This window comes from Bos taurus, chromosome 18, assembly GCF_002263795.3.
Source record: "Bos taurus isolate L1 Dominette 01449 registration number 42190680 breed Hereford chromosome 18, ARS-UCD2.0, whole genome shotgun sequence".
Taxonomy (NCBI): domain Eukaryota; kingdom Metazoa; phylum Chordata; class Mammalia; order Artiodactyla; family Bovidae; genus Bos; species Bos taurus.
In genome coordinates this window covers 46353127-46378495 of record NC_037345.1, presented here as the reverse complement: position 1 = coordinate 46378495, position 25369 = coordinate 46353127, and the positions used below count along the sequence as shown (strand labels likewise).

At 48.7% G+C, this 25369-nt stretch overlaps 2 protein-coding genes across 5 annotated transcripts; both read right to left on the bottom strand.

Moving 5' to 3' along the window:
* Positions 1-8879: 8879 nt before the first annotated feature.
* Positions 8880-11222, bottom strand: ETV2 (ETS variant transcription factor 2). The gene is made up of 6 exons (NM_001191317.1): positions 11153-11222; positions 10978-11055; positions 10623-10700; positions 9887-10345; positions 9335-9447; positions 8880-9099 (listed from the first exon to the last, which is right to left on the bottom strand). Exons 1-6 carry the CDS (start codon positions 11220-11222, stop codon positions 8899-8901), a joined length of 999 nt encoding a protein of 332 aa, NP_001178246.1. The 3' UTR covers positions 8880-8898.
* Positions 11223-15050: 3828 nt separating this feature from the next.
* RBM42 (RNA binding motif protein 42) lies at positions 15051-22527 on the bottom strand. 4 transcript variants are annotated; one of them, XM_005219000.5, is made up of 10 exons: positions 22320-22527; positions 21934-22078; positions 20557-20641; positions 20382-20456; positions 18799-18864; positions 18545-18720; positions 17746-18078; positions 17316-17433; positions 15375-15569; positions 15051-15294 (listed from the first exon to the last, which is right to left on the bottom strand). In XM_005219000.5, exons 1-10 carry the CDS (start codon positions 22445-22447, stop codon positions 15182-15184), a joined length of 1434 nt encoding a protein of 477 aa, XP_005219057.1. In that variant the 5' UTR covers positions 22448-22527; the 3' UTR covers positions 15051-15181.
* Between the last annotated feature and the right edge of the window lie 2842 nt (positions 22528-25369).

Sequence of the window (25369 nt, the reverse complement as noted above, 5' to 3'; positions counted from 1 at the left end):
GGAAAAAAGATCGGCCGGAAGCGGGACGGAGCCGCGCACAGAGGAGTCTTCCGCACGGCCAGAGCGCCGTCCCTGGAGCCGTTCGGGCCACGCCCATATTTGCGAATTCCAACCTCCTATTGGGCCGAATGCCTGTTCATCCTATCATTCTCGGCCCAATCGTAAGCTTGCGTGGCACTTGGTAGGTATCTTTCCGAGCTGTTCCAAGCTGTGGACTCTGTTCCAAGGTATTGACGCGACCTGGTCAGCTCTCTGTCTTTGCTAGGAGAAAGGGGTTCTGGGTCCTGGAATTGGCTGGAGAGTGGTCCTGCGGAAAATATTCCAGCAGAAATGCTCCTATTCGTGTAAGAATTACTTATTGAATATTTACCCAGTGCTGGGTACTTCTATTGACCGTTGAGGAAGCATAGTTGAACTAATCTCTGTGATTATTATGGGGCCAATTGTTAGTCTGAAAGTGGCTCAGTCATGTCCGACTCTTTGCGACTCCATGGAATTCTCTAGGCCAGAATACTGGAGTGGGTAGCCTTTCCCTTCTCCAGGGGATCTTCCCAACCCAGGGATCGAACCGGGTCTCCTGCGTTGCAGGTGGATTCTTTACCAACTGAGCTATCAGTTCAGTTCAGTTGCTCAGTCGTGTCCGACATTTGCAGCCCCATGAATCACAGCAGCCAGGCCTCCCTGTCCATCACCAACTCCCAGAGTTCACTCAAACTCGTCCATCGAGTCGGTGATGCCATCCAGCCATCTCATCCTCTGTCATCCTCTTCTCCTCCTGCCACCAATCCCTCCCAGCATCAGGGTCTTTTCCAATGAGTCAACTCTTTGCATGAGGTGGCCAAAGTATTAGAATTTCAGCTTCAGCATCAGTCCTTTCAGTGAACACCCAGGACTGATCTCCTTTAGGAAGGACTAGTTGGGTCTCCTTGCAGTCCAAGGGACTCTCAAGAGTCTTCTCCAACACCACAGTTCAAAAGCATCAATTCTTCAGTGCTCAGCTTTCTTCACAGTCCAACTCTCACATCCGTACATGACCACTGGAAAAACCATAGCCTTGACTAGACGGACATTTGTTGGCAAAGTAATATTTCTGCTTTTCAATATGCTATCTAGGTTGGTCATAACTTTCCTTCCAAGGAGTAAGCGTCTTTTAATTTCATGGCTGCAATCACCATCTGCAGTGATTTTGGAGCCCCCAAAAATAAAGTCTGACACTGTTTCCACTGTTTCCCCCTCTATCTGCCGTGAAGATAGTATTGGATAGGAACCTGACATTATGGGTTCCTGTGCAATACTGCTCTTTACAGCATTGGACCTTGCTTCTATTACCAGTCACATCCACAACTGGGTATTGTTTTTGCTTTGGCTCCATCCCTTCATTCTTTCTGGAGTTATTTCTCCACTGATCTCCAGTAGTATATTGGGCACCTACCGACCTGGGAAGTTCCCCTTTCAGTGGCCTATCATTTTGCCTTTTCATACAGTTCATGGGGTTCTCAGGGCAAGAAAACTGAAGTGGTTTGCCATTCCCTTCTCCAGTGGACCACATTCTGTCAGACCTCTCCACCATGACCCTCCTGTCTTGGGTGGTGCCACACGGCATGGCTTAGTTAATTCATTGAGTTAGACAAGGCTGTGGTCTGTGAACTGTGCTATTAGGGAAGCCCAATTGTTAGTTTGGCCCCAGGTAAATAGCATGGAGAGAACACAGCTCCACCCATCAACAGAAAATTGGATTTAAGATTTACTGAGCATGGCCACACCCATCAGAACAAGACCCAGTTTCTTGATCAGTCAGTCTCACCCATCAGAAAGCTTCCACAAGCCTCTTATCCTCCATCAGAGGGCAGACAGACTGAAAACCAGAGTCACAGAAAACTAACGAATCTGATCACATGGACCACAGCCTTGTCTAACTCAATGAAATTATGAGCCATGCATGTAGGGCCACCCAAGACAGATGGGTCATGGTGGAGAGTTCTGAAAAAATGTGGTCCACTGGAGAAAGGAATGACAAACCACTTCAGTATTCTTGCCCTGAGAACCCCATGAACAGTATGAAAAGGCAAACAGATAGGACACTGAAAGATGAACTCCTCAGGTCAGTAGGTGCCCAATATGCTACAGGAGATCAGTGGAGAAATGACTCCAGAAAGAATGAAGAGATGGAGCCAAAGCAAAAACAATACCCAGCTGTGGATGTGACTGGTGATGGAAGCAAGGTCTGATGCTATAAAGAGCAATATTGCATAGGAACCTGGAATGTTACATCCATAAATCAAGGCAAACTGAAAGTGATCAAACAGGAGATGACAAGAGTGAACATCGACATTTTAGGAATCAGCGAACTAGACTGGAATGGGTGAATTTAACTCAGATGTCCATCATATCTACTACTGTGGGCAGGAATCCCTTAGAAGAAATGGAGTAGCCATCATAGTCAACAAAAGAGTCTGAAATGCAGTACTTGGATGCAATCTCAAAAACGACAGAATGATCTCTCTTCGTTTCCAAGGCAAACCATTCAATATCATGGTAATCCAAGTATATGCCCCAAACAGTAATGCTGAAGAAGCTGAAGTTGAACAGTTCTATGAAGACCTACAAGACCTTCTAGAACTAACACCCAAAAAAGATGTCCTTTTCATTATAGGGGACTGGAATGCAAAAGTAGGAAGTCAAGAAACACCTGAAGTAATGGGCAAATTTGGCTTTGGAATACAGAATGAAGCAGGGCAAAGGCTAATAAAATTTTGCCAAGAGAATGCCCTGGTCATAGCAAACACCCTCTTCCAACAACACAAGAGAAGACTCTACACATGGACATCACCAGATGGTCAATACCGAAATCAGATAGATTATATTCTCTGCAGCCAAAGATGGAGAAGCCTTATACAGTCAGCAAAAACAAGACTGTGGCTCAGATCATGAACTCTTTATTGCCAAATTCAGACTTAAATTGAAGAAAGTAGAGAAAACCACTAGACCATTCAGTATGGCCTAAATAAAAACCTTACGATTATACAGTGGAAGTGACAAATAGATTCAAGGGATTAGATCTGATAGACAGAGTACCTGAAGAATTATGGATGGAGGTTCATGACACTGTACAGGAGACAGGGATCAAGATCATCCCCAAGAAAAAGAAATGCAAAAAAGCAAAATGGCTGTCTGAGAAGGTCTTACCAATAGCTGTGAAAAGAAGAGAAGCAAAAAACAAAGGGGCAAAGGAAAGATATACCCATTTGAATGGAGAGTTCCAAAGAATAGCAAGGAGAAATAAGAAAGCCTTCCTCAGTGATCAGTGCAAAGAAATAGAGGAAAACAATAGAATGGGAAAGACTAGAGATCTCTACAAGAAAATCAGAGATACCAAGGGAACATTTCATGTAAAGATGGACACAATAAAGGACAGAAATAGTATGGACCTAACAGAAGCAGATATTAAGAAGAGGTGGCAAGATTACACAGAAGAACTATACAAAAAAGATCTTCACGACCCAGATAACCACGATGGTGTGATCACTCACCTAGAGCCAGACATCCTGGAATACGAAGTCAAGTGGGCCTTAGGAAGCATCACTATGAACAAAGCTAGTGGAGGTGATGGAATTCCAGTTGAGCTATTTCAAGTCCTAAAAGATGATGCTGTGAAAGTGCTGCACTCAATATGCCAGCAAATTTGGAAAACTCGACAGTGGCCACAGGACTGGAAAAGGTTAGTTTTCATTCCAATCCCAAAGAAAGGCAATGCCAAAGAATATTCAAACTACCACACAATTGCACTCATCTCACACGCTAGTAAAGTAATGCTCAAAATTCTTAAGCCAGGCTTCAACAGTATGTGAACTAAGAACTTCCAGATGTTCAAGCTGGTTTTAGAAAAGGCAGAGGAACCAACAATCAAATTGCCAACATCCACTGGATTATCGAAATAGCAAGAGAGTTCCAGAAAAACATCTATTTCTGCTTTATTGACTATGCCAAAGCCTTTGACTGTGTGGGTCACAACAAACTGTGGAAAATTCTTCAAGAGGTGGGAATACCAGATCACCTGACCTGCCTCTTGAGAAATCTGCATGCAGGTCAGGAAGCAACAGTTAGAACTGGACATGGAACAACAGACTAGGAGTACATCAAGTCTTTATATTGTCAGCCTGCTTATTTAACTTAAATGCAGAGTACATCATGAAAAACGCTGGGCTGGATGAAGCACAAGCTGGAATCAAGATTGCTGGGAAAAATATCAATAACCTCTGATATGCAGATGACACCACCCTTATGGCAGAAAGTGAAGAGGAACTAAAGAACCTCTTGATGAAAGTGAAAGAGGAGAGTGAAAAAGTTGGCTTAAAGCTCAACATTCAGAAAACGAAGATTATGGCATCTGGTCCCATCACTTCATGGCAAATAGATGAGGAAACAGTGGAAACAGTGACAGACTTTATTTTGGGGGCTCCAAAATCACTGCAGATGGTGGCTGCAGCCATGAAATTAAAAGACACTTACTCCTTGGAAGAAAAGTTATGACCAACCTAGACAGCATTTTAAAAGCAGAGACATTGCCAACAAAGGTCTGTCTAGTCAAGGCTATGGTTTTTCCAGTAGTCTTGTATGGATGTGAGAGTTGGACTGTGAAGAAAGCTAAGCGCTGAAGAATGGATGCTTTTGAACTGTGGTGTTGGAGAAGACTCTTGAGAGTCCCTTGGACTACAAGGAGATCCAACCAGTATCCTAAAGGAAATCGGTCCTGAATATTCATTGGAGGGACTGATATTGAAGCTGAAACTCCAATACTTTGGCTATCTGATTCAAAGAACTGACTCATTTGAAAAGACCCTGATGCTGGAAAAGATTGAAGACAGGAGGAGAAGGGGTCGACAGAGGATGAGATGGTTGGATGGCATCACCAACTCCATGGACATGAGTTGGAGTAAACTCTGGTAGTTGGTGATGGATAGAGAGGCCTGATGTGCTACAGTCCATGGGGTTGCAAAGAGTTGGACATGACTGAGTGACTGACCTGAACTGAATTGTTAGGGGATTGAAAACAAATCATTTTTTTCTCCCAGGGTCGTTTGTCACGCTATGAGGGTGCCCAGACTGCACCTCCCTGTTCATTACCATCTTTCCCCAAACCTTAGAAGGTACAAATTAACAAAGATTTGAGTGACTGAGAGCTCATAAACCAAATTCCTGCCTCACAGAGAGGAGGTTAAGAGTTAAGAGTTAAAGCTTGGGTCCGTGGAGGGTCTGGCAGAAATTGACCCATCTCTGAAATGACAACTTCTGGTCACAGACATGTCCTTGTCTCCTTTCTCTCACACCCCATAGCTGATCAATCAAGAAATGCTGTTGCCTCTGCCTTAAAAATATATCCAGAATCTTCTGATTCAAGTCACAGGCACCTCCAGCCTGGATTATTGCAGTGGCCCACTCCCTGAGCCCTAAGCTTCCATGCTGCCCTCCGAAATCAGGTCACTCAGCCAGAGGGACCCTGTGAACTCCTCAGTTAGATCACTTCTCTTCGTTGGCCTGGAAACCTCCCCACGTGCTTGGTCTGACTCTTTTAGTTGAAACCCAAAGTCCTTACAAATGACCTACACAGCTTGGCTCCCTTTATATCCTTGTTATTGTTTGGTCTCTAAGTCGTGTCTGACTCTTTGCAGCCCCATGGACTGCAGCATGCCAGGCTCCTCTGTCCTTCACTATCTCTGGGAGTATGCTCAGATTCATGTACACTGAGTCTGTGATTCTATCTAACCATCTCATCTTTTGCCACTCCCTCTTCTTCTCCTTTTGCCTTCAGTCTTTCCCAGCATCAGAGTCTTTTTCAGTGAGTCGGCTCTTTGCATCAGGTGGCCAAAGTATTGGAGTTTCAGCTTCAGCATCAGTCCTTCCAATGAATATTCAGAGTTGATTTCCTTTAAGATTGACTAGTTTGATCTTCTTTCTGTCCAAGGTACTCTTCAAGAGTCTCCTCCAGCACCACAATTTGAAACCATCAATTCTTTGGCACTCAGCTTTCTTTACAGTTCAACTCTCACATCCATCTGGTGACTCAGATGGTAAAGAATCTCCCTCCAATGTGGGAGACTTGGATTTGATCCCTGGGTCAGGAAGATCCCCTGGAGAAGGGAATGGCAATCCACTCCAGTATTCTTGCCTGAAGAATCCCATGGACAGAGGAGCCTGGTGGGCTACAGTTCACAGGGTCACAAAGAGTCAGACACGACTGAGCAACTAACACATACATGCTCACATCCATACATGACTACTAGAAAAAACATATATTTGACTATACGAAACTTTGTCTGCCAAGTCTCTGCTTTCTAATATGATGTCTAGGTTTGTCATAGCTTTCCTTCCAAGGAGAAAATGTCTTTTAATTTCATGGCTGAAGTTACTATCTGCAGTGATTTTGAAGCCTAAGAAAATAAAATCTGTCACTGCTTCCACTTTTCTCCTTCTATTTTCTATGAAGTGATGGGACCAGACCCTTATCTCCTTTTAACTGCTGCTGCTCCAGCCACTCTCGCCTCCTAGCAGTTCCTTAAACCTGCAAGCTGGCTTCCCCCAAGAATCTTGCTGTCCCCTTGGCCTTGAATGCTTTTCTGTCAGCTGGCTCCCTCCATGTCCTGCAGGTCTTTGTTAAAATGTCACCTTATCAGTGAGTTCTTCTCAGTCCAAATATTTAAAATTGCTATCTTGTCAGTTTATTCCCTACTTTATTTCTCCAAAGCACTTATCTTCTAACATACTATATACTTCCTTTTATTGTTTATCTCTCTCTCTCTTTTTGTTTCCCTCAATATAATAGAAGCATCATAAAGGAGCAATTTTTGTCTCTTACTCACCACTGTATCTCTACGACTTAATTTCTGGTACATAGTATGATTACTCTATAAATATTTGTGGAATGAGTGAATTTTTTGTGTAAATAAAGTGGGCTTCTGGGGACTGGAAGAGGAAGCCATGAAAGGCTGTGCTGCTGCTGCTGCTAAGTCGCTTCAGTCGTGCCCGACTCTATGGGACCCCATAGACGGCAGCTCACCAGGCTCCCCCGTCCCTGGGATTCTCCAGGCAAGAACACTGGAGTGGGTTGCCATTGCCTTCTCCAATGCATGAAAGTGAAAAGTGAAAGTGAAGTCGCTCAGTTGTGTCCGACTCTTAGTGACCCCATGGACTGCAGCCCACCAGACTCCTCCGTCCCTGGGATTTTCCAGGCAAGAGTACTGGAGTTGGGTGCCATTGCCTTCTCCGATGAAAGACTGTGGCTCAACCTTAAAAAAAAAAGAGAACTGTTATTGCCTCTCCCCTCAGTCTGGCCTCCAAAGCTTCTCATGTGCGTGCGGTGTGCAGTGTCGAGGCCTAACTGGGTTGGTGGGTTCTTATGCTCTGTGTTCATCAACGCTGTAATTTTTTGTGGAGCTGCCTGTTTATGTGCCTGCATTACCCCCTTCGATGAGATCTTCCTCAAGCCCAAATCCCTTCCCTGCTTAAACTCCCTGGCTCCCCTGTGCCCTCAGGACATAGTCTAGGCTTCTTACCTCGGCCAACATGGGCACTTCATCTTGGAGCTTTGTGAACTGACTCATGGTCCCCTCTCCAGCTACGCTGATATTTTAATTCATGAAACAGTGCTGTGAGATCTACCTCCAGGCCTTTGATTTCTTCTGACTGGAACATTCTTTGCCTACCTGATTTTTTTTTCTTCCTACCTGACTTCTTAACGGAGAAGGCAATGGCACCTGACTCCAGTACTCGTGCCTGGAAAATCCCATGGACGGAGGAGCCTGGTGGGCTGCAGTCCATGGGGTTGCACAGAGCCGGACACGACTGAAGCGACTTAGAAGCAACAGCAGCAGACTGCTTAAATCAGCTATTTTTCTCCTCCAGTAAGTTTTCCCTGACCAACCCCCAACTTCCTGCCTTAGGCTAGGGCAGGTCCCTCTTTGGGGGCCACCTCTACCCCTGCAGAGTTCTCCCATCTCAGTCCTGACCACTCTGGCCTGTCCCTGTCTGGTGGGGGGTGGGGGGGTGGGGAGGTGTCTCTCTCCTCACTGGACTGTGAACCTCCCATGGGCAAGGTCCAGAGTTGTCTTTGTCATTGCTAAATCCCTAGCAGGGCCCACAGGAGGACCACTTAATAGGCTCTCTTTCAGACTTAGTAGTTCCCCAATCTCCAGTACTTTGGCCACCTCATGCGAAGAGTTGACTCATTGGAGAAGACTCTGATGCTGGGAGGGATTGGGGGCAAGAGGAGAAGGGGACGACAGAGGATGAGATGGCTGGATGGCATCACTGACTCGATGGACATGAGTCTGAGTGAACTCCGGGAGTTGGTGATGGACAGGGAGGCCTGGCGTGCTGCGATTTATGGAGTCGCAAAGAGTTGGACACGCCTGAGCGACTGATCTGATCTGATCTGAATCCGGTAGGCTCTTCTTGGAGTATGAGTTCTGTGTCCCGTGGGTTGGAATAGAGGCTTTTAGGAGGCAAGCACTATGTCTAATTCCGTGATGGTCGCTAGTACTGGGAAGGCACACAGTAGGCCCTTTTTTTGGGGAATATAAGCCTTCTCTTCAAGAGGGGAACAGTTGGTAAAGTGGAAAGTTAGTGATAGGGTCTGATTTCGGTGCAGGTCCCAGCACAAGGCAGGCGCAGTGGGGACTCAGTTTGAAACCTCTGCATATCCCATTACACAGCGAGCACACAGTATTTCCCCTTAGGGTCTTGGGTCTGTTTTGGTCATCGTGTTTCCTGGGATCACATGGGGTTTGTTGGGGGCGGGGGGGCTGGGATGTGGATGTGATGGTGTGCACAGACTCCCAAGCAGAAGTAGTCTGTATCAGTGGGAAGGATGCAAACAGCACAACGAGGCTTGATTGGGTATTTTTATTGGGTCGGTGCTTCTAGCCCGCCTCCCATAAGGTCAGGATAGACTAGACTCGGCAAGCGGCCCCCGAAGCGGTACGTGTACTTGCGCCCCCCGCTCTTGCGCACGATGTCGCGGCGGTAGTAGTAGCGCAGACCTCGGCTCAGCTTCTCGTAATTCATGCCTGGCTTCCTCTTGCGCTCACCCCACAGCCGCGCCACCTAGGGAGGAGCCCAGGCTTAGTCCGAAAGGGCGGGAGAGGGTTGGGGAGGGCGGGGCTAGACGGTGGATGGGTGGGGCGGGGGCGGGGTTCCGGTCTGTCTGCAGAGGGGTTAGTCGGGGCGCAGCAGGCAGATGAAGGCGAGGCTGGGGGCGGGGCCTAGCACTAGGCAAAGTGCTGATGGCGAACACGGGGAGACCTGGGCGGAACTTGGCGGGTCTGGGAAACTGACTTACCTCTTTCGGGTCGCACAGTTGGAACTCTCGGCTATTGCCGGTCCAGCGGATGCAGCTTCTACGCGCTCCGTCGTGGAGCAGCTCCAGGAGGAACTGCCACAGCTGAATGGGACCTGTAGTGTGGGGACAAGTGTACACTCAGGTTTCCTGGCCCCAGATGATGTCGCTTCGATGACCCAGGAATCCGGATCTGCTCCTCCTCGGAGACCAGCAAATCCTGATTCCTCCATCTAAGGGACCTAAGAATTGGCCTGGGGACCCAGGAGTCCAGAGACTCCTGTTGGAGATTTAGGATTTTGGCTGCCCCATCTCAGGGACCCAGGCATTCAGATCCTCATCTCTTTCTTCTCACCTAGGAGCCTAGGTCCTTGTCCCTTGCTCCCTAGAAACAATAGAAACTACTTGTGTCTTATTCCTCTCCTTACTAGGTACCCGGCAGTGAGGCCCCTCCCCCTCCTCTCTGGAGCGCCGCCAATTTCCTGGGTTCCGCCCCCTTAGCGCCTCCTTAGACACCCGCTTCGCTCCCATCCGACAAAGTCTCGCGGACCTCACCTCTGTGGTTAGTTTTGGGGTAACGAGCCAAGGTTGCGCGGTCCGACTGCTGGGTGGGTTCAGAGGAAGTGGTGAGATCTGAGCTCTGGTACTCTTTGGAAGAGCTGGTGCAATCCGTGTGCAGCCCTGAGTCCCAGGAGGTGGTACAGTCCGAAGCCTCAGGCCCGGCCCAAGGAAGGGTCGAGTCGGCACAGAGCTCCCCGCCGAGGCTCCTGCCCCAGCAGGTGGCGCCGTCGGGGCCGATAGAATAGTCCCAGCTGGTGGAGCTGGAGGCCACCCGGGCGCGCGACCACGAGTTGGTACTACCCGCGGAGGTGGTGTAATTCTGGCCAGTAGCCCCTTCGGAGCCGGTCCAGGTGGCGGGACCCGGGGCCTGGGAAACACCGCTGCAAGAGACGGTGCCGGAGCACGGCAGGTCTGTCCAGTCTCCCGGCCACGGAAGAGCTTGAGGGGCGGGCTCTGCGAGGACAAATGGACCCCAAGTGAGAGGAGCCCAGGTGTCCCGATCCCCGCTCCCCTCTGGAGTTCTGGGAGGCGAAGCTCTCAGCCCTGGCGTCTGGGACTCCAGGCTCCAGGATCTAGGTCATACCACCTTAAGGACACAGTGTCCCTCGTCCTAACCCCCTTCCCCTTCATAGATCGCGGAATCTAAACCTCTAGTCACAGTGGAGGACCCTAGTCCCCTCCTCCCCGCCCCGCCCTCCCCTTCCTCCCGCGCTTCTCCGTACACACTCACCCGCCCCCCATGCAGCTTCTGGGTACGGAGTAGAGCTCCAGTCTGGCTGTGGGAGCCCTGCAAGGAATAAGGTTGTAGCTGATTTAGGGAAGGGCGTGCACAGTGCCTGGAGACTCCCCTCAGCCACTCACCCAGTGGACTTTGTCAGGGACTGAGAGTTCTCAACCCCAGCTCCTACTCACTTAGACCTAGGACTCAGGACACTGGCCCCCTCCTCCTCCTCCTTCAACCTCTGCAGTTCAAGCCCATATCCCTCTCAGGGTTCAACTGCAGGAGAAGCATGCCCCCTTCCTCAGACCTAGGTGCCCAGCCTCACCTTCTTCCCCAGTGCCCAGAGGTCCCAGCCCACAGCCACCTTTCCAGCATGTGTCTTCTGTCAGTGTATCCGCTTGGACTGCCAGTTCAGGGATATAGAAGTTGAGTTCAGCTCCTTCTGCAGGCAGTGAAGTTAGACAGAGCCCCATCAGGTTCAGCGAAGGCCCCCACCTGCGTACCCACCGCACACACATTGTCACACCCCTGGGACCTACCCAGCCCTGACATCCTGTGCCCCAGAGGCACTTCCTGTGGTGATACTTCATCCCAGTTCCACAAGTCCATGGATGTCCGTTGTGAATGTACTGGGTCGGAAAAAACGGGGGGGTGCACAGGGTGAGCCGGTGACACTTAGGGACCCTGGAGTCTGAGCCCTATCCCTTGCTTCCCTCACAAGGAGGAGTCCAGGCCTCTGCTCCCTTCTTCCCCAGGGCCCTGAAATCTTGGCCTCCAGTGTCCTTTCCTCTCAGACCCAGGAGTGAGGGCTCCCAGACACCCAGCCAGACCCAGGAAACCAGGCCCCCAGACACCCGGTCTTCCAGCCCCCAGTTCATGGCTCACCTCTGGCAGGTCCTTCTGCCCCTGGTCGGGGGTCTCAGCCCCATTTCATACCATGCACCCCTCCCCTGGGGGCCTGAGCAGGGGGAGCGGATTTTCCAAGACGTCAGAGCTGGGGGTCGCAGTAGGGGTCGAGTTGCAGGGGCTGAGGCGTGGCCAAGCCATGTCACCCCCGCCCCACTCCTCTCTGGCCCCGGGGATGACCGCTGGCCTCCAGGGTAGCTTTAGGAGGCAGCTTTGGTTGTCCCGCTGCATGGCTGGCCTGGACTTGAACGGGAGCTTGGGAAACAGCAGGCTGGGTTGAGACCAGGGTGCAAGGGATGTTTCCGGGGTGACAAGAGCCGGGAGGGGGGTGGGGATTGGGGACTTGATCCTGCGACATGGGAGGTGGTGGGGGAAGCGGGCCAGGGGTCAGCTGGGCTGTGCCAGGCTTATCTTCAACAGGAAGGGGGATTTCCGGCCAGACCCCCGGTCGGTCGACAGACGTCACAATCGGCAGGGGCCCTGTGGGGGATAGGTGGGGGTAGATCGACCTGGGATCCTCCACCAGGCCCAGTTCCCCGCTTCCTAGGGCTTTGATGAGGACATTCTGGATGCTTCCAAGGACAGTAACAATGTAAACAATAACAGCAGTGATAGTAATAGCTGACATTTACTGGGGGCTCATTGCATACCACCAAACTATGGGCCTTTGTTTACTCCCCTTAAGAGGTAGGTATTAGTCTTATCCTGATTTTATGAAAGGGGAAATTGAAGATGACTCCCACTTTTCTTCATCTCCAGAATCTGCGCCCTTTCATGCTATAATAGTTCAGGACAAATGGGGAAAATTTGAGTAGGAACTGAATATGAGATATAGAATGGATCATTTTCTTCCATGTGACAATGCTATATAATATGAAATGCTATTTCTAAGAAACGAAGCTCTTTACAAACAACAAAGGCTCACAGCTATTTAGGAGTGAAGTGTTATGTCTGTAACTTTTCCAATGATTCAGCAAAACTAAACCAAAACATGTATACTTGCAACATATACATACACACATGCAATATTTGGAACATACAATTAGAAAATTATGTTAAGTTCCAATTTAGCTAAGTGTCTTGTATTTTTATTTTCTAAATCTGGCAACCCTACACCCTGGTTGCTTGACTTCAGAACCTATGTTGTTTCTATCCTGAAATATTGATAAATAGATATGTATCATTAAAAATAACCCCTTTAAGACTCACAGACTTAGAAAATGAACTTATGGTTGCTGGGGGCGGGTGTGGGGGAAGGAGTAGTCAGGGACTTTGGGAAGGTCATGTACACACTGCTATATTTAAAATGGATAACCAACAAAGACCTATTGTATAGCACATGGAACTCTGCTCAATGTTATGTGCCAGCCTGGATGGGAGTGGGGTTTGGGGGAAAATGAATATATGTATATGTATGGCCGAGTCCCTTTGCTGTTCACCTGAAACTACAAATTGTTTATCGACTATCCTCCAATACAAAAATTTTGTGTTAAAAAAAAATAACCTCTTTAATATGGACCTTTTCCAATATTCACCCAGTTTGATCATTAACCACTTGCCATTCTGGGGGGTGTGGGCACTGCCTTTCTGTGTTACACAGAGGAAACTGGGCCTCAAGAGGAAGAGCTACTCACTAGGTCACACAGTGGGTGGCTGGTGCTGGGACTGGACCCGGTGTTGGTTGAACCACAGAGCCCTCAGGAGTCATTGGTCCCTCCATCCATCTAACCCAGGGGTCTGAAAGGAATCTCGTATCTCCCATGCCCCACTAGGCCTGGGGCCTCCTCTCCCTGAAGCTGGTCTCTCTCCATGTCTTCCTGCCCTGGGTTGGTGTCCTCTGTTGTACCAGGCCTGACTCTTGGTTGTGGGATCTTAGTTCCCTGACCAGGGATTGAATCCTTGCCCCTGACAGTTAAAGTGTGGAATCCTAACCACTGGACCACCAGGGAAGTCCCCCAAGTCTCTTCTGGTGTCTCAGTCCCTCTCCATCTGTCTCCAAGTGTTCCTATCTCTCTCCCTACCTTCTTATCTGTTTCCATCTCTTTCCCTCTCTGGACTTTTCCCCCAACTCCTTCCTGTTGTACAGCCTCTGACCCACCCACTCTCTTTTCTTCCTCCCTCCCCACCCCTCAGTCTCTGCTCACTACATTCTCTCCTTTGTCCATCTCTCAACCCCATTGATTTTCTTCTCTCCTGGGACTTAAATGCATGTTTAAAACCCTCCTTTCTGGAATCGTTTGCATCTCCTCTCTTGCTTGCAGTGAATAGAAGGGGTTTAGGAGAAGGGAAGGGCTAGTGATGTGGGAATGGGGTTTGAGGATTCTGGAGCTGGGTGGTCCAGCCAGGTGGCAGGGGGCTGAAGGGCACTTCCTGTCATTGAAAGGAGGCCCTCACCCCTCTCACCAGACTGGAAAATGTGACGTCAGAGTGGGCAGTAAGGGAGGAAGACCGGAACAGAGGAAATCTGACACCTCTCCTGGGTGACTGGCTTCCCGAGAAACCTTGGTATTGTTTCTCCCCTCCCAATCTGGGGTTCTGATGGCTATGCCCCTGGGAGACCCTTGTCCCCTCCCTTTGGCTGGTCACTGCTCCAACCTCCTTCCTGGACCTGTTTTCTCTGAAGTGCAAATCTGTGATGCCAGTCCCCTGCCTGAGCTTTGTCTCAGCTTCTCACGGCTGGCTGCTGCCTTCAGGGTAAAGGCTAAGCTCTCAGTCTGGCATTCAAGGTCCCGCACGCACACTTACTTCTGACAGGCAGACAAGCTGGAGCTGGGAAACAGGAGCTGGGGAGAGACTTACAGACAGACAGAGAGGAGAGACTGAGACATTTAGAAAGAGGCAAGAAGCAGAGGGGGACTTAAGAGAAACAGGAGGAGGCATAAACATTCAAAGAGACAGCAGAAGTCGACCAGGTTTTGGCAGAGTGAAGAAACTGGAAAACAGTCTCAGAGACCTAAAGGGTGAGAACGGCAGAGACAAGGAGAGAGAATGATATTAATAGGAAGAGAATGAAATAGTTTCAGAAATGGCCAGTGCCTTCAGGAAGCCTTCCTGGATCCCTAGGGATGGTTCCCCATCCCAACCCTGATAACTCTGGGCTGTCATTGTCTGGCAATGGCCCTATCTCTGCCACTGAACCATTAGCTAGGAACACTGTTACCACTGTATCCACACACTGTCCTTGATGAAAGCGGATGAATGAATGGACGCCTGGAAAGCTCTGAGCTCCAGAAGGGCAGGGCCCAGAAGACCCACTACCTTGGTGCTGAGAACACAGGGTGGAGTCAGAAGACCACTGGTGTGAGCCTCCACTCGGCTTTGACCTTGCGCTAAGCCTCTACTTCCTCCTGTGAGGAATGGGCTGCAATCAGTGTACACTTAAAGAGGTTTCAAGAAGATCTAACGGGCAGGTAGCAGCGTTGAAAACGCCCATCTGCATGTTTATGTAAACTTTCAAGGCTCCCCACTGTCTCCAGAGTGGGGGATGCTAAACCCGGCTCTCCAAAGAGTGCTTCCAAGCCTAGCCAAGGATGGAAATGAACGTAAATTTATTGAAACTGGTATTGGGGAGGATGGGTGGGTAGACAGTTGAGGGTTTTCCAAAGAACTGTGGGGAGGAACCAGCGCCCGGCCGGATGGGAGCGGGTGCCTGGCCACAGACCCTATCTCAGGCCCAATTTCTTCTTCTCCTTCTGCTTCTTGCGCACCACGTCCAGGTTCCGGTCCTTCCACATGCTCTTGCGCAGCTTGATGGGGCGTGAGCCCACATACTTCCCTGTGGGAAGAGACGGTTCAAGGCCATGCTCAGACCAGATGCCTGCCATGCCCACTGACCCTAGGGGAGACCGCACTCACCGTTCATCTCACGCATGGCGCGCACATAGTCACTGGGGTCCTTAAAGCTGACAAAGCCATAACCCTTGGTCTTGCCTGTGCGCTTGTCGCGAATAACCTTAGCCTTAAGGAAGGATGGGAAGCGGCTGAAGGCTCGGGCCAAGATGTCATCGTTCACCTCGTTGCCCAGGTCCCCACAGAAGATCCGGAAGTCATCTGGGGTTGGGAGAGGGAAGATCAGAGGATACACATGTTGCAGCCCAGTGTCTGTCTTACTGAAATGATCCCACCTTCTCTGGGAGCACCCCCTGAGCCCTCTTCCCTCTGTATCCCAGCAGTCTCGACCTGAGGTCCTCTTAGTTATAACAGCCAACACTTGGGTAGTATTTACCCTGTGCTAGACTCTCTGCAAAGAGTCCATAAAGTTTTCACATACCTGGCATTCCCAACAGCCCCTTACACCAAGGCACAGAGAGGTCAAGTCACCTGCCCAAAGTTAATCAGCAAGCAGCAGAGCTGGGACAAGAACTCAGGCATCCATCTGGCTCCAGAGCCTTCACTTTCAACTAATGGCACTGCCCTGCCCCACCCCAGGGCCACCTCACCTACTCCCGTGATGAAGCCCCTACCTTTGTCATCACAGCGCTGGCCTGTCCTCTGAGCCCCCAGCATCCTTTGGTCTACTGAACACCTCTCCATGGACACTCCCTGGGCCCCTGACACCCACTGGTTCCCATAATGGCACCCCAGGACCGCAGACTTCGTCATTCCTCAACTCTGCCTCCTCTGCAAAGCCCTCTCTGATCCCCTTTGAGTCCCTGAAACCTGAACACACTGCCTGATTCTTCTCCAAGGTCAACTTCAGCTGCCATTTTTGGATATACCTCCTGAGCGGAGTCTGGTCTTGACCAAATGTGCTCAAGCTCAAAGAATCCCTTCCCCCACGAGCATATACTATTACTATCTTCTTGCTGGAAAATGAGGCTTGCAAGGCTGAGTGACTTGTCCAAGGTCACAGAATTAGGGTCTACCACCTAGCCACCTCTGGGCCAGTGCTGTATGGCTCTGGCCTGGGGTGGGCAGATGGTCCCAGGAAAAGAGGCAGAAGTAAAGGAATGGGGTGGGACTTAGGCCCCTTTCCTTGGCTACCACTGTGGTTGCCTCACAGCTTTGTTCAAGAGGGCACTCTTGAACAAGTTAGGTCACTCCAGGCAGAAGTAATCTGACAAACTTAAGAGGGTAGGACCGTCCATAAACCAACTGATCTGAACACTTCAAAAAACTATTATACCTGAGACAAAGCAGCGGGAGGGAGACATTCTCTTTAAAAGATAATCTAGTCACACAAAACTACACAAAACTGCATGCCTCCTGGTTTAGGGGAAAAACAGCTATAAGAAAATAGTTTGGAGACAACTGGGAAAATCACAGTACAAACAGAATAGGAGATAACACAGAGTTACTGTTAATTTTCTTAGATGTGTTAACCATGTAATGATATGAAAGAAAATATTACTTTTCTTAGGAGATGAATATTAAGGTTTTTAGGAGTGAAGTGATAACCTCATTTATAATTTACTTCACATGATTGAGCAAAAACCAAAAAAAGATACACATGGAGGGTTACAGTGAAGATAGCAAAATGTTAATTGCTGAATCTAGGTGGTTGATATATAGTTAACTGTGCAACTGTGAGAAATTTATTTCTCACAAAAAGTTAAAGAATGGTCTTTCTTCTTTAACAAGCCAGGCACCTCATGAATGAAATGGGCCAGAGGTCCTATGCACCAATCCCCTTTACCCAGTTCTGTTCAGTGACTAGGTGAGGGCCTGCCCCCTGAGCCACAGTCTGGCTCTCCAGGAGGCGGGCTAACAACACTGCTGCCCTACACTGAGGTGTGGAGCTGCCCGGCTCACCTTCCTTGGCTGAGCAGCACAGACCCTGCACTCGAGCCCACTCACCTGCATCCCACTCTAGCAGGCTGGGGTCCTCCCAGCTGCTCCCAGCTGCTGTGCGAATGCAGCGCTTCAGTTTCTCTGGTTTCCCTTTCTTCTTGTCCTCACTCAGAGGTTCCGGCACCTACAGAGGAAAGGAAGGGTGCAAAGGGCTAGATCTGAGTCTCTTGGGCCCATCTGCCCTCTTGAGGCTCTTCCATTTGGTCCCCCTAGTTCTCCTGTCTCCATAGTTAAAGCACAGGATACGCTTCCGGGTGTCAGGTGTATGTGTGTGTCTGCCTCCCTCTTCCCCATGTTCTCCCAAACCTTCCAATTTCCTGGGTCCCTCCTACCTCCACGGACAGAACATGACCTGTGTTTCTGTGTGGGGAAGCCCATGGGCTGCTGTCTGCCCATCCAGCCCTTTCTGTCCCCCACTACTCTGCTCCCTGCTTACCTCAAGAGCCATGAGGCCAGGGGGTGGTTCAGGCCGAGGTGGCCGGGGTCTCGGACGCAGGGACAGGAGCTCAGGAATGCGCAGTGGGGGCAGTAGGCCTCGCACAACTTCCAGTGGGAGGGGCAGGGGTTCAGGCTCAGGCAGAGGCATGGCCAGGGCCAGTGGCAGGCTGGGCCCAATGACTGCAGGGCCAGCTGGGGCGCCCCCGGCTCCCACCGCCACTGCTGCACTAGCCTCCTCCAGCCCAGCCGCTGCTGCCACCACAGCCTCTTCCTTCTCTTTCAGGCCCAACCCCAGGCCTAGGCCCAGCTCTCGGGGTGTTGCTGGCTCTTCCTGCGGGCAAAAGGAGGGCATGAGTGGGGCCAGATCACAGGCTCAGACCTCCCTCTCATCCTTATCCTGTACAACAGAGCAAGGGCACTGGGACCAGAGAGCAGGCAAGAGACACCAAGACAGGGAACAGTGTCTCTGTTCCTGTCAGACCAACACAGGGATAGAGAAACAGGCAGAGAGACAAACACACGGACCAATAAATAAATACAGAAAAAGAGAGGGACAATCAAAGGAAAAATAGAGACACACACAGAGAAATGCACCTACAATTTGTGTTTTCTCTCTAAACTTCCCTCAAAAAAAAAAAGCAAAAAACAGAATGATATGGCCACAGGAAGAAACAGGGAAAGACAGAGGCAGAGACATGTAAAGCCGGGGAAAGGCAGACTTGGTGGACACAGCTCATTAGGCCAGGATGAGTCTCTCTGTCCACCACACCTGACCCTCAGTTCCCTGACCAACTCACCAGAGGAGGCCTCAGCGCAGCCATGGAGCCCAAGGGCGGTCCGGGGGCCCGAGCCATTGGTGGCAGCATCATAGGTGGTCCAGGGGGCCCAGGCAGCGGGGGGCCCACGAGGGCCTGGTGAGGGGGCCGCAAGGCCATAGGGCGGGGCCCAGCTGCTGCAGAGGTAAGAGCAGAATCTGTCAGGGTGTTAGTGGGGGAGTTGGAGGACTTGGGGAGGAGTTATGTGGCAGGGATGATGACCTTGGCCCCCTCACCTGCTCTCTGCAGCACGTGAGGGACGAAGGCTGGACGCAGAATAGTGGCACTCTGGGGGGCCACAGCTGTGGGAGAGATGAGGGTGTGTGTCAAGGGGGACTGGGGCACTCAGGGCAAGGTATGTGCCTGTGGGTGCTCTGAGCACCCAAGAAATTCTGCCGAAGAGCCTGGGGAACCCTCTGGGAGATGTGGGGTCCTTTTCATTTGTTCATTCAGCAAAACACTTACCACTGATGATCTCCTCTGGGCCGGGCCCTGTCCTGGGCAATGCTAGGGGCACACCTAAAGACCACAGGCCCTACGGGAGCTCCTGGTCCAGAGCAGGAAAGAACATACTCATCACCAGAGTGACAGCCAGAGTGATCAGGGCCGGGATGGGGGAAGCCCAGGCAGGGTGACTGAGGCTGGCAGTAGGGAGCTCAGAAGAGGGACATCAGGGGGACTAGAGAAGGCTTCTGGCAGAAAGGGATCTGTAAGCTGAGACCCAAAAGATAATGAAGAGCTAGTAATGCAAAGGCTAAGTTTGGAAATATTACTGGCAAGGAGAATGCTTATAAACCAAAACCTTTCCCTCTTTAGTTTAGCCTGATTCCAACAGGGGAAGTCAGGAGCTGAAGAGCATCATAAGAGGATGGTCAAGCGGTCAGTAGGCATCCAAGCATAGTCTTGGTGGCTGAAAGACTGTTTCAGTGGTTGTTCTCTGGAGGGCACTAGGGTGCCACAGCAGGGCTGGAAGCTGGGCAGGGTGACTAGGTCAGATGTGCACTTTCATTAAAACCATATAGGAGATACTAAACCTCAGATATCAGGTAAAAGAGTCTATCAGGATTTAAGTGACACAATTAACAAGTTTGATCTAATGAGATGACACCAGAACATTACAGAACACATATCCTTTTCCTACAAGTAAGGAAGTTAATGTCACAAAAATTGACTGTTTGTATAAGTCATCTCAACAACATGAAGTAAGAGTGTCCTGTGGAGACAATATATTTTAGTTAGCTAGATTTTGGTTTAGTTGATAGGTTTGGAAGGTTAAAAGTTGGGTGACAATGAGCAGGAGAGGGAAGGGACCTCAACAAGAGCCTTGCTGGCAAATCCCAGCAATGTCTGGGGCTCCAGGGAAGGAAATGGGGATCTCTCTCCACAAGGGGCTGGCTGATGTAAGGTCTTGATTGTCAGGTGAGGACCATAGGTGCTTGTCTGATGGTCTGGTTTGTTCATCCCATCAACAGAGAACATGTAATGCTTACAAGATGGTAGGCAGCCTCACAGATGTTATATTTTAGAGAAAGCAAAAGATGGTAATCATAATAAACAAGTAAGTTGTATAACTTGTTATAAGGCTATATAGCTTTGTAGCACATGAAGTGCTATGAAGAAATAGCAAAGAATATGGATTAGGAGTCACAAGAAAGGGGCTGGTTTGCAATGACCCAGTAAATAAGGCCAAATCAACGAAGTACATGATTAGGTTTATGCTTTAGAAAGACAATGATATCTTGGGGATGAAATGGAGAGGGTGAAGTAGTCAAAACAAAAGTGCTTGGTGAAATGTGGGATTCTCTGGCCTCAGACCTACCTGCTCGCCGCAGGAACATGGCTTCTCGAGCCTCTGGACTGTCCAGGTGACTCCGATCACCAGGGCCAAAGCCAACTGTTGGGAGGGGAGTGATGAGGATGGGGGGGAGGGGAGGAGAGTCCCAGGCTTCCCTTTTTACCACCCTGCTTCCCTCGTCCCACCACTCCTTACTTACCTGGACCCACAAAAGGCGGGCCACCCACCATGGGAGGAACCACTGTGGCTGCAGCGGCTGCTCGGGCCTCCAGAGTCTGTTGGACCTGTGGGATGGGGGTTGGGGTGAAGGGTCTGACTCAGTGCCCCCAAGCTGCCTGGCAGGCTCACCTGGGAACCAAGGGTTTTGTTCTTTGCACTGTGTGGCTATCTCTCAAACTTTAGGTCTCAGCTAAAACATCACTTTTCAGAAAGGCTTCTGGGATCACACTAGCTCAAGGTGTCCTTAGTCCCTCCCTGGTGCAACTTCTTTCATCATCCTGCTTCACCTTCCCCAAAGCATTCAGCACTACCTGAAATTATGTCCAGCTTGGCCTCCTCATCTCCCATGCCACCACCCTGCTCCAAGCCACCATTATCTCTTGCCTAGAGTATGATGGTAGCCTCTTCCTCAGACTGCTTGATTCTGCCCTGGACCCCTATAACCTGTCTTCTAAACACAACCAAAGTGACCCTGGTGACATCTAAATTGGACCATATCACCCCATTGCTCAAAATCCTTCAACTGCTTCTCATCCCAGAGTAAAAACCAAGGTCCTTATGGTGATCCACAAGGTCCTACTAGATCTGTCTCTATCAGCTCTCTGTCCATATCTCCTCCTATCCTCTCCCTTGCTCAATCCATTCCAGCCACCCTGTTGTCCCTGCTGGTCCTTGAACATGTCAGGTATGCACCTACCTCACAGCCTTTGCAGAGCAACAGTTGTCTGGGAATACTCTTCTCCCAGATATCTGCACAGTTCCCTCCATCATGCTCTTTATATTTTTGCTTACATATCACCTCCTCAGAAAGGTCTTCCCTGACCATGCTGATAAAATTCTGCCCTTCTGAATCTACTTTAATCTGTCTCTCCACAGTAAAACAGAAACTCCAAAAAGGTAGTGAATGTTTATCTGTTTCATTCTCTGCTATATGTTTAGGGCCTAGATTAGCACCTGGCGCAGAAGAGGGACCTGAAAATTATTTGTCGAGAGAATGAACAAGTTTCATTTACTTGTTCACTTTTTGGTAATCTCTTTCTTCACTAGTCACATATAGTTAAATATGGAGAACTTGAATGTGATTAATGAGTCTGAGGAACTATGTAACTCTAATATGAATTTTAAATAAATACAGAACATTTTCATCATTGCATTAAGTTCTACTGGCCATCATGATCTAGAATAAAAGCATGCAAAGGGCAGAATTATTGTCTCAGTCGTTACTGAGTCCTCAGTGCCTGACACCTAAAATATTTGTCATGCTAATTAATCAACAAGCCAGCATCTCAAAAGCTCTCTGTATACAAACGTGTGTCTGGGGCATTGTGCTCTCTTCTATGCCTTATTTCAGCCGTACCTGCTGGTATGTGTTGGTCGCGATAATTGGGCGGATCACAGGAGCTGCTGGGACTTGCATCGCTTCAACCGTGGGGACTGTGGGCACCGCAGGCACGGCAGTTGGGATTCCTGTTACGGGAGCCCCCAGAACTTCCTGCTCAAACCTGGGAAGGCAGGACAGACACCACAGCTCAGGACCTTGCACCAATTCTGAAACGGTGGGTATATCGCGACAGCGCCTTCACCCCTGCCAACCTCTCCTCCTTAACCCTCGTCCCCACAATTCCGAAAGTCCCATTTCCCCAAGACAGAACTATATATCGAGTCTATCGTGGCCTGGAGGCTCTAGGGCTCGACGACTCTGACTCTAGGACGGCTTTTATAGCTCCCTATCGCGGGCCTTACAGGGCCATCTCCGCCTCCATCTCCTTCAAGCGTTCCTCGCCGCTCTTTCCAGGGATGCCGGCACCAGGACCCGGAACCACGGGTCCTCCTGCACCCGGCAGGCCCGGGGCTGGCCCCGCTCCGGCCATTGCTGCTGCCGTCACTGTCTCCGGTACTACCGCCTTAGCTCTGTGGCCTCCGCCGGTTCCGCTGTATACTCTCTGGCTACGTCAGGGTGGGCGCCCGCGGATGACATATAAGCGAAAGCGACGGGCGCCGATACATGACGTCATGCGCCAACAGGGCTGGCCTTTGGAGTGAGAGCCAATGAGAACCTGGCCACACCCAGAGAGCCCGCCCCCAAGGAGAACTATAGGCCAGTCAGAGTGCCGGAGAAAGGAGTCAACGGAAGAAACTGCGTTTAGGGGCGTGCAACCCAGAGAGACGGCCACGCCTTCATGGGGGAACACGGCCCGCCCCTAAAGTGAAATCTTGGCCTTTGAGAACTCTGGGAAGTTCGGAGGTTCCTCCCGTGCCACTGCGAGACCCGTTCCGGAAATTTTAAAACACAGGGACATCCCAGTCACCCCAGTGCAGGATGGGGTTGGAGACAGCTGGAAGCCGTGGTCGTCCACTTTCGGACATGCTACCAGTGAGTTCCAGAAAAACCAGGACCATGATGTGGGAATTTCAGAGGAGGCGCCTGACCCAGGCTTCCTGGAGGAGGAGGTGACACCTGAAGATTTCTGCTAGATAAAATGAGTATAGAGACTCTGGGTAGGAGGAATAGTTCATGCAAAGGCCAAGGGACGGTAGTCAAATATGTCAACTCAGAAGGTCACGTGTATAGGTCTGTTGTTTGTGCTTCCTTGAGACACAGCTCTCTTTCTCTCTTTTTTTAGTCCTCAAGATGTTTTATGAATATTTTCAAAACTACACAATAGTAGAGAGAATAATATAACGGACATCCACGTCCCTCTCAAGAATTTACTAAAATTTTATCCTTCTTGTTTTGTCTATACATTTTTTCGGTTTACATTATAGCAAATTGAAGACATCTGTCAATTCGCCTGTACTTGCTTCATAATGTATAACAGATAAGATGTCTATTAAATAAGGAGTATTTAAAAGAAAAAAATACCATGTTCACATACAGGAAACTGTTCTATTATCTTACACCTACATTGCGTTCTATTTTCCCTGACTCAAAATGTCATTATATTACAATAGTATTGTAAAAATCAGGATCCAAGTAAGCCCCACATTTCATGTGGTCAGTGGGTCAGTCTCCTTCACCCCCCATCCCACCCCTTAAAACTTAATTTTACTGCCTGCCTTGGTTCCTTGAAGTTCGAGTTTGAATTAGCATAAATGAGAGATTTGTTAAAATAGTTTGGTTGCTTCTGTGCTGGAGATATTATAAGAAGAGAATAAGATACCTTAAAAATTATTAACCAGAGTCCGTACTTTATTCAGTTTTCCTAGTGTTTACCTTATCTGTTTTCTGTTCACGCATTCTATCCAGGATAACACGTAACATATAGTTGTCATGTTTCCTTAAGCTCTTCTTGCCAGTGACAATTTCTCTTTCTTTTTTCATGACTTTGATAGTTTTGAGGAGTACTGGTCATGTATTTTGTAGAATATTTCACATTTGGGACCTCTCTGATGTTTTTCTCATTATTAGGCTGAGGTTATATTTTTTTGAGGGGCGGGGGGAGACCACAGAGGTAAAGTATAATTCTTATCATATCAAGGGTACATACTGTCAACATGAATTATTATTAATTTTCATCTCCTGAGGTAGCACTTGTCAGGCCTCTACTATAAAGTTACTTAAAAAAAAAAAAAAGAAACCTCCCTTTTCAACTCTCTTGCAATGTTGATGGCAATGTAAAGTGATACAGCTACTACAGAAGACAGTATGAAGATTCCTTAAAAAAAAACTAGGAATAAAACTACCATATGACCCAACAATCCCACTACTTGGCATGTATCCTGAGTAAACCATAATTGAAAAAGATACATGTACCCCAATGTTCATTGTAGCACTATTTACAATAGCTAGGACATGGAAGCAACCGAGATATCCATCAACAGATGAATAGATAAACAAGCTGTGGTATATATATATAATAGAATATTATTCAGCCATGAAAAGGAACACATTTGAGTCAGTTCTATGAGTTGGATGAACCTAGTGCCTATTAGGCAGAGGGAAATAAGAAAAGAGGAAAACAAATATATTGACATATATATATATATATATATATATATAATCTAAAAAAATGGTACTGATGAATCTATTTGCTGGGCAAGAATAGAGACTTGGACCTAGAGAACAGACTTGCTGACATTCGGGGGGAGGGGAAGGAGAGAGTGTGACGAATGGAGAAAGTAGCATGGAAACATAAACACTACCAAGACAGCCAGTGGGAATTTGCTGTGTGACTCAGGGAACTCAAACCGGGGCTCTGTGACAACCTAGAGCAGTGGGATGGGGTGAAAGGAGGGAGGGAAGTTCAAGAGGAAGGGGACATATGTATAACTGTGTATGATTCACCAGAAACCAACACAGTATTGTAAAGCAATTATCCTTCAATTAAAACAAAAACAAAACAAAAAACCTTTTCAAGCTCTTTTTCTTGCATAGGGGATGTCTAGTCTACCCCCTTCATTTAATTAGTAAATCATTTGTATCAGTATGGACTCATGGATATCTTATACTTTTGGTTATTATTCAATACTTATTTTGTTGCTCAAATTGTTTCAGCTTTTAAGTCTTTTTTTTTTTTAACCGAAAAATGTCCTTCTCTTTATCTTCCTCATTTTTTCTTTTCTTTCTCCCCCAGATCCTCTCTCTCTTTTTCCCCTATTTGTTGGAGAAACTGATCACTTGTCCTGTTGGATTTCTCATATTTTGGGTTTAACTGATTACATTGTTTCACTTGTTCCTCTCCCTTTCTTGACAGAAGCTTAGATTTAGATTTAATTTTGTAAAAGAATGCTTAAGAGGTAGTGCTGTTATAAAGTAGCCATTGAATCCTACATGTAGCTCAGTCCGGTAAAGA

Bases quoted from the DNA above. Each gene is read 5' to 3' on its own strand.
- ETV2 (NM_001191317.1), bottom strand. From the start codon at position 11,222: ATGGACTTGTGGAACTGGGATGAAGTATCACCACAGGAAGTGCCTCTG. The intron at 11,056-11,152 runs GTAGGTCCCAGG...CACTGCCTGCAG, and splicing joins GCACAGGATGTCAGGGCTGG to AAGGAGCTGAACTCAACTTC. The intron at 9,448-9,886 runs GTGAGGTCCGCG...CCCACACTACAG, and splicing joins CCCCAAAACTAACCACAGAG to GTCCCATTCAGCTGTGGCAG.
- RBM42 (XM_005219000.5), bottom strand. From the start codon at position 22,447: ATGGCCGGAGCGGGGCCAGCCCCGGGCCTGCCGGGTGCAGGAGGACCC. The intron at 18,079-18,544 runs GTGAGTTGGTCA...TTTTGCCCGCAG, and splicing joins CTGCGCTGAGGCCTCCTCTG to GAAGAGCCAGCAACACCCCG. The intron at 15,295-15,374 runs GTGAGTGCGGTC...CTCTTCCCACAG, and splicing joins CGCCATGCGTGAGATGAACG to GGAAGTATGTGGGCTCACGC.